Raw genomic sequence first — 13947 nt, forward strand, 5'->3', positions numbered from 1 at the left:
GCTAAAATGACAGACCAACTTCATCCCTTCGGATTCCATGAAAATTATGAATTAGTTAAAGGACCAAATTTCACACAAGTGAACACTGATGTTACGCTTTGGTTCTCTGGGACAGCTACTCATCAGAAACTTGAGCCTGATCATGGCATTATACTTCAGTCAGATTTAGAAGAGCTGTTTTTTGATACATCAATCTAAACAATTTGTACACTGAGTAAACTATATATAAGATGCATCCTATTTGAGATTAAAGTGCTCCAGTATCTGAATGTGTTATGATATATAATAAAATCTAAACAGTGTTCAGATTTGAAGGCTGTCAGGAAGTTTCTGCAGTTATTTCTGCATCAGCCATATGACTTAAGATGCTCTGAAAAAAAAACAAACTAAGCACAGATGTTGCAAGAACAAGACCTAAAATGAGTACTATTATCAAAGCTGGATTTGTCCCATATAGTTGGAAGAATTATGACCAATAATGTACAACTCTGAAAATTTAAAGGTGACCTTGAAGCCCAAAGTTTTTACTTCAGGTTTAAAATTTCCATAGGAAAAAATAATTTTAGGAGACCCATGAAAGACACCCTCCCACCCGAGAAAGCCTTAAACACACAGCAGTCAGTTTAGCAAGATTTACTGCTGAATTTAATTTCTGTGTCTGTGAAAGAGTGCTTTTGCCTTTAAAAATTTAGTAGGCAACTAAACTGAACATTATACACAGTAAGCATCTTAGTCTTTTATTCATTGCATCTTTTATACAGAATAAGCTTCACTGATATTTAATTCACTGCAGTATCCTGCTGATGTAGCAATAAAAGATTACATTAAAACAAAGAACAAAATTTTGACTTGAATTTTTTTAAAAATGTGTGTAATTTTTGCAGTTGACAAACAGCATTACAAGTACTGAAAAAAACTGAAAGAAGCACATAAGCTATGGCCCATTTTTTTATCTCCAATTGATAGTTTTCCTATATTTGTCATAAATATTGGAAGCTAAGCTCCAGCAACTAAAAATAAACATACCTATAAATTCCTAGTAACCAGGATTCAAATAAAGGAGAAAACATACAACAACAACAAAGTTTCTTTTCACTTGAGTTGACATCTGCAATCTATTTACACTGTATAAGTTAAAATTCCACACGATCATGAAGGGTGAAGAATTTTGAAATAACCTGTTAAGCACTACTTAAAATGGCACTGCTGTAACTCAGGTCTGGGATTTTAAAATTGCTAAAACAGTGAAAGACAATACACTGCAGTATGCCTATACCATTATAACATATAAAAGAAACTACTCCATAAAGTGTCATTGAGATGGCTCAATCAAAATAATATGCATTTGTATCTTTATCAAGATAGATATTACTGTAAAAATGCTCACATTAAAAAATATAGTTATTATTGTTCAGATTTTCATTAAAACTAGAAGGGACTACATGAGCCAAAGTATGAGGAGTTTGTATATAATGACATGCTTCCTCATTTTATAGCACTAGTAAAAATAATAACAGAGAAAGCTCTATTATAAATCTTTAATAACCACAGTATAATTTCCTATTATCTTTTAAAAACTTTACTATGTGGGTGTATGTGCATGCATGTCTGCATAAACACACAAACACGCACACACAAAATCAAAGTGTATATATTACACATACACACATAGCCACATTCCTGCATACAATGCCTCCATAATGCAAACAATATGCAGGGACTCTTCCATGTGACAATCACATGCCACATGCCATGCTTTCTTATTTCTCTTTTTATGTTTATCCAGTAAATGTAATAACACTTTCATATTTGGCCAAATGAAATGATTTGGCCATAATATCACACACCAGAAATGATACTGCAAATACTGCTGATCAACAGTTGAACGTGAAAGCTCACAATGAAATGGAATGTAAATTATTCTAAAAATTAGTATTCAAAGATTAGTTAAATATTGTGGCAAACAACTTGGAATTTATAGAAAGTTTAAAATGTAATTCACATTACAAAGACTGGAGATATTTTATAGATAGAACTTTTAAATATGGATATGACTGGCATTTATTTTTAAGCTTACTTCTATTAGAAATAGACTTGTTTCCTGTACAGGTGATGCTTTGTCTATGCCATATACAGTAGAAAAATAAATTCTTTAGCAACCTAGAAATAGTTTATAAAACTCTTGAAGTTTCATTTTCTTCGCTAAACATGCTAAGAGTAGACTGAAAACTATAAATAAAAGCTATACAGACAACAGGTAAAGTAGAACAAGTTAAGAATACTACAATTTACAGGACAGACTTTATTGTACTATTAATTCCTGTGTGCTTTGTAATAGGAATAGGGTTGACTTTTCTTTTTTATGTTTTCTTAAAAAAGATAATTACTTGCAAGAATATAACACAATATCAAGATAATTTATAATATACATGTACTTCAAACAGCAGCCGGGTTTATGGTATCATAGTAATCTAGAATGATAATCAAAGTCATAATTAGAAGTACAATACCTAGGACATAAGTGGGAAAGGCAATTTTTATTTTTGGAAAATGGAGCAAATCAAACTCTTGAAAGCCTTAATTCTCAAAATCATCTATTTACTATAATACATACAAGAAGATCTTAAATCTTGTTATAAGTGAAGATTACAACAGTGACCATCATAAAGCTTTTTTTTTAAACTACACAAAACATTCTAGCAGCTGAATGAGCCACAACTTCCTTCTTTGCAGACCTAAAAAGGTACATTTTGAGCATGAAAGAAAAAAAGCTGCTATGAAAAGTCTCACAGGTAGTGTTTATCTATGGTCTCCCCTTTGCTACAATTTGTAACCTTCTAAATTTTTTATCACTATCAAAATATTTAACCAAAAGATTTGTTTAAATTAAGCAGCATTCTTTTACAGCAAAATTGGTACCAATATAAAAGTAAAATAAATGAAAAAAAAAAGATAATTTAAAAATACAGAGGAAAAAAAAATCAGTCATTTGAAATTTTAGTACAACATACCACAGGAAAAAAATATGAATACAAGTTTATGTGATCTTATATATACACACTCCAAAGAGGTTAATTGTCAGTACCCAAAGTATTTATTGCTATGTATTAGCAATGCATTTTTGTATATCTTTAGAGGGTCACATAAAAATAGATTTAAAGAATAGATTAATTGAAGTCCTAGATTAAAACATTGTTTGGTTTAGAGAATTTTACTACAACAAAAGTCATGTTTATGTATGAAAAGTTATATAACCTTATATGAAAATGTCATGAGCTATTTTCTAAACACTACATGTATTCCCAAGTGGGAAAAATTAAAATATCTAAAATATATTAGATTAAGTTTACAAGACCATCAATGATCTTTTAAACATGCAGCTGTTTACAGAATTAACAGTTTTACAAAATGTTTAGTTCAGTAATGGAACATAAAGAAATAAGTAGGCAACATCAAAATTTTTGTACAATATTTGAAACTCACTTTTACAACAAGCATGTCCTTGGTATTGTGCTGTAAGAAATAATAAGCAAGTTCACCCACCCTTAAACTGTCCACAGGTTTACTTATAAGTAAAGATGGATGGTGAGGGACTGTAAAATTCTCAACAGTGCATTTTGCATTCTTCCATAAACCACCCTAAGCATACCATCACATAAGTAGCCAGGAGATTACAAAATAAACTATATCTGGGCTTTAGTTGTTTACACAGAACGCCTGAATGTGAAGAAAATTGCCAAAAATAGCATGTTAAATAACAAAAATCAGCCATAAAGCAGGCTGTAAGCATTGAATGTTTCATAAATGTAAGTTTTTTAAATCATTAAATTTCTATAGAAAAATTTTATTCACAATATCTTGTGACAAACTGTCACAGGAATGATATAGTGATTGCAATAAGGTATCATGCAGCAGCAGCTTTGTATTTTATAGCTATTTTTGCTTTTAAAAATTAAACCTCTCCAGTCATGCTTATCACATAGTTTTTATCTGCAGTGTGTACAAATGAGGAACACAGTACGGGATGTAACAAAAAGATGTCCAATCAGCTGGATGGGAATTATTTTTCATAAATATGAAGTACATTACTGTATCCTGAAACATGCATGTCTACAGCTTGTCCTTACTGTCCAGCGCCAGGCTGCCTGCAATCATCTTCTGCCTATATGATACCAAGAGGGTCTGCTGGTAACTGCGACTGTATCAGCTGCGGCTGCAGGGGCGGCGGTAGCTGAAGGGGCACCATGGGCTCCACCATCTGCACTGGGTTGGAAGGTGGTGGCTGACACGCCACTGGGTTTGGTGCTTCTACAATCTCCCCGTTGTAAAAGAAAAACTGACATTGTTGGATGAAGGTCTCTATAACTGATTGGTGGATTTTGGTGGTGGAAAGAAACTCTCTGTTTTCAAAATCAGGTCTCATCAAAGTAGGCCAGAAACAAATCGATAAGTTATCAGCAGTCATAAAGTTGGTCTTATATTGCTGACTAACCCTGAAATGAGAATGACATGCACAGAGTAAATTAAAACCAGTATGCAATCAATTAGAAATATTTTCATAGCTCACCTAACTTTAGGCATTATTACTAAATCTCAAGATTTTTGTTGCTTTTTTCCAGTAATCCATAAAAAGAATTGCCTTTGATTTCTTTAAGTGATTATGCAGAAGAAAATTTAGAAACCATGACATTACCAGATTTGGACAGTTAACTTATATAAATCTGATTAAGCTATTTTTCAAGAAAACAATTCAACATTCCACCAGCATTTTGAAGGACAATAAGAAACAAACTGAAACAGGTTCTTCACTTATGATCTAAATTCATTAATGCAATACAATTACAAAAAACCCACAAACACCTCAAAAGAACAACAAACCATCTTGTTACCAAATTTATCATCTACAAGTAAATGCCTCCTCAGGAAAAATAAAAGGCTTTTCACAGTAATAGGCTAGAGAGAGCCATGACATTTTGTTTTCTAAAAGTACTCTTCATTCTAAACTGACATCACAATTTTATCTAGAAGAAATTACTGAGAGATACATGAAAAATCAGGTCTTAATAGATCTGACAAACACCTAAGATATGCACTCAGCTGGGAACATGCAATTCATATATTACAGTAAACATCACAAAGGTAACCACACTACTGTTGTCCTGTAGAAATAGATGAAAAATAAAACTTCAGAAATTTGTCAGTTACAATTTTGAGGATTAACAAGAGCAGCCCACAAGAATTTCTGACAGTTGGCTGTAGTCCATAGATTCAAAAGCTGTGAAAACCATAGTAAACACTATAATTAATGCTATAAGAAAATTTACATGCATTTACAATGCATGTATAATGGTAATCGTAAAGGGTAGACTTCCATTTTAGCATGTGCATTACTTATTTCAAATAGTGTGAAGGTACACAAATACTGCCTCTCAATCTGTTTTGAGTAAGTTTGGTCCAAAGGATATTTCTGAGTGACAGTAATATTCATAATCTCTTTTCTAAAAGAAAAATAATTATATTTTAACTTCATTTACAGATTAAAGAATAAATGTAAGCTTACATTTACAAAAACAGAAACACAAGCTTATATTTTGCTTAGTATTACTATTAACATGCTGTATCTACATAATCATTAGATCCATTAAATGAAGCAGTGGGAACTTATGGTTAGAGGAGAGAAAAAAAGAAGGCCATTGCACCTCTTCCCCAGTAACAGATCACAACGAGATTAAACAAAAGACCAATCAACTGCATTCTCTCCTGTGCTTCATTTTACCTTTATACTTTCTAAGAGTAAACAAAAGCCTACCAACCTGTATGCTGTCTCCTATAAAACTTTCTCAAACTACTTTAGAATCTTAGTGCTTAGCAAATGCCCATTTACTACTTTCTATGTTCACCCAAAATGAAAAATGAAGAATCTGTTTCTCTTGATCCTGCCCACTTCTTCCACTGCAAAGTCTCAGGAGATTCAGGCTGTAAACCTGCTCCATGATCAGACTTTAAAAGCTGTACACCTGTGTTTTTCCTGACTTCAGAGGCATATTATGCCATATTAGCCCTTATGTATAAAGGGACTCATTATCAAAGAACAATATAAAACACAACCAGTATTAAAAAAAGGCAGTGTCAATCCAACATTATCCTGTTTAACTCCAGTCTTAAAAGCTCAGTTCTGCTTAGTCAGTTAATCAACCACAACTGGAGATCTGGAATGCTCTGAAAGGTGTCTACAACACTAATGAAAAATTCATCTCACTGTTGCCATTTATTAAATTCTCATGGTTATTGGTCTCATACAAATATGACGTGAATAATACTTGTATTTTTTATTTCAATAACTAGGTTCTATGCTTGTGGATACACCAAAATATCAATCACCAACCACTATTAACTATACAACAGTAGCACATTTTTACTCTAATGACATGTAAAAACAAAGCATCAAAAACATTAGCTTGTGATGAGAATTCTTCCATCATGCAGAAGACTGCTTTTCCTCAATTAATGAACAATTCATTTGACAAACATTTCCCTTTTAATTATACACCAGCAGTAATTTCCCACAAATTAATTTCCTGAAAATAAATATAGACTGTCAAGAATTTAGCTACAAGTTCCCTTTAAGACCTTGTATCCAGCTGTACCTCTTTCTATATATGCAATTTTCTTTTCGACAAGAAAAGCGGTTTTCTTGTCGAATTGAATGCAACTACCTGATACTGCAAATGAGACAAGACAAATAAGAAAAGATTATTTTGTTACTAGCAACCTGCTAAGTAAGTCAGTCATTACTAATATAGAGTGGACTAGACTTGAAAGCAAAGGCCAATGTGCATCACTTATCTCCAGTACATCTCCAGAAAGTTCCATGATGAATGTGCTTCATTTGTTTGTAGCTATGCATGTATTAGAACCTATTCAGGAATTTTTAAAATTATGCTTAGATCTTTTACTTGCAGCAATCCAGGTACTTGACAGCGTACATTTAGCTGTGCTATGCAATGCAAATAGGTGATCAGATGAAGACTTTTGACCATTCCTCCACAAAAATTTCTATCAGGTCAATTAAGAATTAACAATACATTTCTAATAACTGTGTCAAGTCTGAGATGCTTAGTTTTACTTCAGATACATGCAAGCACATCTTACAATTCTGTAATATGGATATTTGTTCAGTGATATGGTTTTATCTGTTTTAGGGCTGAATTTGTATTTGACAAGACTGCAATGGAAAAATTGATCCATTGCCCTGCAAAGGAAAATGGACAACTTTTATTAAGCAAGTCATAAATGTGACAGAAAGAAGTGTAAAAGTATCTAAATTCTAAAACCTCTTATACATTCAGTGAAAAGGGAACACTCCTTCTGAATTGCAACAGAGATTACCTACATTCTCCCTGTTGACTGAATAGGGAAGTTAAAAGCTCTTATTTCTGCCCCCATATTACATGCCCAGTTAGATCATAACAAACACCTGCAAAGACACACACACACGGACAGTATTCCAGAACAATTAAATGTCACGAATACACACACACACACACACACACACACACACCCATATAGTTATACACACAAAGTTGCCTGGCTGAAAAGTACCACTGCAGAGAAGCACCAGAAATTCCTGGTGGACCAACTGAGCATAAGTCAGCAAGGTGACCGTGTAGTAAAGAAGGCCAACAGCATCCTAAGCTGCACTACGAGTGCTGCCAGCAGGTCTAGGGAGGAGATCTTTCCCCTCTATTCAGCACTGCAAAGGCCACATCTGGGATTCAGCTCTGGGCTCTCCAGCACAACAGACATATGGACACACTGGAGCCCAGTGACGGGACACTAGGATCACTTAAGAGAGCAAGGATCTCTCAAACAAGGAAAAGCTGAGAATGTTAAGATTGCTTAGCCTGGAAACGCTCAGTGGAAGTCTTATTTTTAAATAAGGTTTATTTTTAATAAGGTTTTAAACATTCAATAGGAAGGTGTAAAGAAGGTGGATTGAGATTTTTCTGAATGGTGTCCAGTGACAGGACAAAAGGCAACAGGCACAAATACATGCAGGAAATTAATTCTCTCTGAGCAAAAGAAAAACACGTCTTTACTGTGAGGGTGACTGAGCACTGGCATGGGTTGCCCAAAGAGATTGTGGAGTCTCCTCCACAATCTCACTCCTTGGAGATATTGAAAGCCTAACTGGACACCATCCTGGACAACCTGTTCTAGTTGACTCTGTCAAAGCAATGGGGTTGAACTAATCAATCTCCAAAGACCCACATAACCACAACAACTGGGAGCCTGTTTAAAAATGTAGAAAAAAATATCACAAGCTAATCTTTAAGTGACAGATTAGTGGATAATGAATTTTTACATTAAAAAAATTTACTTTAGATTTTGCCCCTTTTTTTTTTTAAATAATATAGCTAACAATCTCATTCAGTGGATTTCAGAGAATAATTCAATTTTAGCTGATAAAGAAGTGTGAGAAAGCTGGTGTTTTTCTCTCTTTTTTATGACTGAATATTGTACACTTAAAGGTCAGATTATGAGGTAATAGACATCTATTTTTTTAGTAAATATGCAAATAATTTTTAAAGATAAAAACATTACATTTCCATGCAAGAGACAAAATTTAAGAAGCAAGTGTAACCAGTTTACTGTTACTTATATCTTTATTCTGGATTTTACTTATTCAGCACATGTTTTGGGTTCTACATTTTATATTTTGATTGAAGCTAGCCCTGTTTAGGGAGCAGGGGAAGGGTGTTTAGGCCAAATGACTCAAATCGCTTAAAACCTAGAATTAGTCTATAATTTTAATAGCTATTACTTCCTGGAAGGGAGGATCTGTAATAGTTATAATTAGGTGCATAGTTAATTTTAGGTGCAGTTATTCTTTCAAGTTTTTTTGTGTTATGTACACTGATCATTCTTATAATTTTACAGCAGCAATGATGCCAGATATACATCCATAAAATGTGAAAAACATTTTATGTGTGAAACACAAGGCTTTACTAATCAACCTCTAATTCCTAGCTTCTTTTTCCACATTTATACTAACCAATGAGCAATGCAGCATGAAATTTTCAATTCTAGTAGTCAACTCACTGTGACAAACACAATTCTTTTTACAATTGATACAACTTAAACAAAATAGAAAAATACTAAACCTGTTTAGATGTGTTATTATGTATCTGAAGACATCATAGTTCACTGGGTGGAATTTCTTCACAATTTCCTTTAACTCGTGTAGCCGTTCTGTCTTATCCACGATTTCTATAGAAATAAGTGACATTTTCTGACACATCTAGAAAGACATACTGAATAAAATGTTGCTTAGTTTTTTTCATAGTATAATAGTATAGATAAGACACCCATAAAGAAACATCAAGTGAGAAAATATTTGATAAAATTCCTATTTGCATAAAGTAACTTTTTCATTATAGATGTTAACTACCTAAGCACAAAAATATTTTTCTGAATTTAAGCAGAATTATTTATCTGTATTCAACAGCAAGGAATCACTTGATTAGCTTACTGTTGGTTTGTAGAATAACAATGTGACAGGATCATTTCTTGTTAAGAGTTTTCTCTGCTTGCAAAATGTTATGACAGAAAGACTTTCACGTAAACTTTGAATATCTTAAGCTTCTCAGTTATTCAAATAATAAAAAAATTACACATAAGGTTGGTGCAGCTATTTTAAATACAATGTTTAAAGAAGAACAGGGATTTTGCACAGGCCTAAGGGACATAATCCATGCTTTAAAGAGGAAATAAGCAACATTCTTAAATGCCCTTTTCACTGACGGTTCTTGCCGCATTGTAGGAATACCAAAGGAATACCAAATAAAATAACAATTTTATTTAAAAAAATCCCACAACTAATGCTGGTGATAAAACTCTTATGAAAAATACCCTAAAGGATTGTAGAACCATGCGTTATACAGAACATACTTCTAGTCCATGATGATTCATACAATAAAAAGGAATACAAGTTTACCTCTGTTACTTGACTGCATTGCTAAAAAGAACCTCCATCTACTCTACTTCCATAGGAAAAAAATGCTAAATATAGTCCAGTATATCCCAAATATAAGTTTTAAGTAGTATTAATGGCATTTTAAACTCCACTTAAATCCTAAACTATTTAATGTTTTCACTGTAATTTAGCTTTTATACTTTTAAGAAAAAATAAAACCAAACTAATTACATTAAACAAGTAATATGCCTGAAAAGTACAGCACACACATATAGGTACCCACAAATATCATCAGAAAATACAATTTCTAATGGCCTATATATTAATCAAGTCCAGGCCCAAGCCTTAGGTTTGCATTAGTGTTTTCATGTTTTGAACAAAAAATACTTAGGAATAATATATGTCACAGCTGTACCCTGCAAAAAAGTGTAGTGGACTTTTTCTGAAACAGCTTGCTGCCAATACAAGAGAGACACTCCTAATTTAAAAGCAGAGAACGATTTAGTCATTTACTCTGAAGTGTTTGAAAAATGTTTGTAAGGCAAACAAAACTAAATATCTCATAAAGAGTTCAAAAAGAATCTGAAAAAATCTAAGAGAATTAGAGAATTACCGTAATATCCCATAGATGTGTCTGATTTCTAAAGCCTACTCTGAATGTAAGACTTTATAGATTCAACACTTTTTTCCCCATTAACAACTGCAAATCCACTCCAAGAGATTTCATCCTTTTCATCACTAACAGAAAATGGAAAAAAGTAGATTTCTACCAATTAAATTTTCTTGGAAAAGGAGAAATATTAAGCCATAACTTATTTTTTTTTAAAAAAGCATTACATTTATTTCATCATATAGCTATTCCTTTTACAGAATATTTAAAAGTGTACATGTCTAAGCCATTTTAAAAAAATTCAGTGTAGATAGTACTTTCAACCTATAATGAAGTAAAAACAGCAATAAGGGCAATGGAAATAACACTATTAAATCAAGAAAAGGTTGTTTATTACTTACTTGATGTTTCTAACAACTCTTGATGCAAAGAGTAAGGAACTAATGGATCTGGCAGATCTGCAAAAAAAGCTTTAAGAGCCCCAGCCACTGCATTCACTGTTACTCCCATCGACTCTAGGCTGATATTATGATCTGCAAAAGAAAAATTAAACAGCAGTGTAAGTAAAACCTACCACTATCATTCCTTACAGTATTTTATGAAAACAAGAATTTATTCAAACACTGAAAACTAACATTTTGCCAAATGGTTGTTAAAAAATGCAGTGACCGTATGACAGAACAGCAGAAGATCAGAAAAATGAGGTCGTCTGTTTCTCCATGAAGACTTAACAGTTTTTGTCTTTGTCATTGACTGGTTTCCAATTAATCAATTTTGCCCAGTAATGGGTTTTAAATTCCATTTCCCAAAATGTCATCAAACAGCAAAGTGAGGCATAAAAACCCAGGATTTTTATTTTCCTTAATATCTATAAGGAATTTTACTATTTTTCATAGTCTCAACTTCATGATTAATATCCAAGAACTCTTAACAAATGTTTTCATTTTGAAATATAAACACAAAGTGAATAACCTATCAATCATATTTCATTATATTTTATAATGATAAAGGTTGTGGTAGAAACTATCAAGACTTAATTGTTAATCCATATTATTCAAGAAGCCTTTCAATAAAATATAAGTATCAAGAATTACTATTTGTGGGGGATAAGAAAGATAAGCCAAAGTGAATACCCTAACGTCCAGGACTGATGAACTGTTAACACAAGGAAAAGCTAGGACCTCATCTAAACTCTTTCAAACACTTAAATACCACCTACAAAACACTTTACAGCACTTAAACCAGCTGCAACAAATTTCATCCTCATCTAGTGTTTACTCAGAGCTTCACTGGTAATAACCTGGACTATACCAATACAACCTACCAGAACATTAACTACTCAGTGCTACGAAAGTTGGTTTGAAAGTGCAATCTTCTTATACTTCATTGTGGTAAGTCCATAGAGAATTCAAGTTCTGTTTTGGTTATAAATAATAAAATCTGTGATTACCTTGATCAAACTGCTTTTGAATGTTGTCTTGATCTGTTTTATTCCCACTAACACGGTACAGGCCTTCAGTACATAATCCTTAGAAGAGGAGGAAAAATAAATATTAAAAAGCAAGTTTATATACTATAGAGCAAAAGAGAATCTTTTATAACTTCTTATTCAGAAACCAAAAGTAGGAATACAAATCTTAAGTGCCTAAAAAGTAAACATGTTCACAGTTATAGCGATATAGAACTACCAAAATACCAGTTGTCCTATTATAGAGTCCACTATCCCATTTCATAAGAACCGGAGGGAATTACATTGTAGGATAACAAAAACTTGACTGAAGGCATTTGTGGAATAATTTACTCAAAATTATTCTCTTATTGATCTCTACTAGACTGTTGTTATTTGCACTTTTTTTTTTTTTTTAATAATCAAAACCCTAAATTCTGTGGTACCCACAACATTTATGTTTCTAAAAACCGTCTTCACATTCTGGGCTTAACAACTTACTACGGTGAGCAATAACACACTAAAAATACTCTGCCAAAAATGTATCAAGTATTTGTAACTCACTCCTGATCTTTTAATTTCACGGTGTAACACACTCCTGTATAGGACATGAACTTAATCTTCCAAAATGCTTTCCCTTTTACCATTTATATTTTATAAACTTTGAATCCATTTTTCTTCACTTCTTATCTAAGATAAATCATCTTATCATTTACAAGGCTTTCTTCAAGGGGTGGGGAAGAGAGGAAAGGGAGAAGGGTGTTAGGAAGCAGAGGCTCTCCATGCTTCTCATTACTACTTTGTTTGACTATGCATTACAGAGTCATCATAATTCCAGTAGCCATTCCAGGTAAACATCGAACAGTATATCTTTATTATGCACATGCACACACGCACAAACTTGCTCTCTCCACTCCAGTGATTATGCTTCCTGTCATGTTGCTACCTTTTTTGCCCACAGCTACTCAGTGAATGAAAACGTCCATCCTGATAATCATACGGTTACTCAAGATCTTTTTCTTTGTTAATTTAGAACCCATTAAGAAATATCAGCAGTTTACAGTTCCATAATTCTTCAAGTTACTTTCACGGGTGCAAAATTATCTATATGCTAGATCTCCATAACAGTATATGGTTTTATCAAAAAAATTCCAAGGTTTCAGAGCTTTATGAAATCTCTTGGTTTTTTACCATCACAGGTCAATAACTGAATTGGCCTGTGTTATGTATTGATCACTATGAATTATCAGATCAATACATGACTCCTCTGTCACACCACAGTCCACCATTGTGCCTTTTAAGTTACCAAGAAACATTAAGAATCCTGTTACAATGTTCAAAGTACAGAAAGTACTTGAGTGCTTCATACAGCTGGGAAATTTATAACAATTCATACCAACTCTTCTTACTCATTTTACCCTTCTTAACGCCTTTCCAATTCACATGTCTCTTTACTGGTTGCATCAAGGCTATTTTAGTAAGCATTTCTTCAATAAACTTTTACATCTATCACTTAAGTTTTTCAAATCCACAGCCCAGAGTCTTCCTTCTCTAAATATATACCTAACAGTCCTTTCAAAAAAACCTGAGCCTTGTTCCCTGATATCCTCAAAAAGCACCAGAATATATAATTTAGTAGCACAGGGCAAAAAGTGGTTTCAATAATTCAATAGTTTCCACATCTGAAAGGGGTTTCAAACCCATCTTTAAAAAAACGCCCCAAATGTGCTAGTGTGATCACAGGCGGAAACACTTTGCACTCCTTTTCCAGAAGCTGTAAATAAATGCAAAAAAAATCACTGGCAGATAAGAACAATCTAGGGTCAAGATTCTCTTTGTTAAGCATGGGAGAATTCTCAGTTGGAGACCCTACAGCCCCAGGGTATTCTGCTTTTTATCCAACTACCATTCAGT

At 33.1% G+C, this 13947-nt stretch overlaps 1 protein-coding gene across 4 annotated transcripts in view; it reads right to left on the reverse strand.

Moving 5' to 3' along the window:
* Window positions 1-716: 716 nt before the first annotated feature.
* The window catches only part of ARHGAP5 (Rho GTPase activating protein 5), a 47913-nt gene continuing 34682 nt past the window's right edge, over window positions 717-13947 (reverse strand). For 3 of the 4 annotated variants that reach the window (XM_050335757.1, XM_050335755.1, XM_050335756.1), the window contains 4 exons: window positions 12037-12114; window positions 10988-11119; window positions 9165-9270; window positions 717-4493 (listed from right to left, as the gene is read on the reverse strand). In XM_050335757.1, the coding sequence (XP_050191714.1) occupies window positions 4163-4493; window positions 9165-9270; window positions 10988-11119; window positions 12037-12114 (647 nt within the window). In that variant the 3' untranslated portion in view covers window positions 717-4162. Of the gene's footprint in view, window positions 4494-9164; window positions 9271-10987; window positions 11120-12036; window positions 12115-13947 lie in introns of those variants that run through there. The other variant, XM_050335758.1, reaches the window with a different exon arrangement.

Source organism: Myiozetetes cayanensis, unplaced genomic scaffold (assembly GCF_022539395.1).
Source record: "Myiozetetes cayanensis isolate MyiCay16 unplaced genomic scaffold, myiCay2020 scf6-25, whole genome shotgun sequence".
Lineage (NCBI taxonomy): Eukaryota > Metazoa > Chordata > Aves > Passeriformes > Tyrannidae > Myiozetetes > Myiozetetes cayanensis.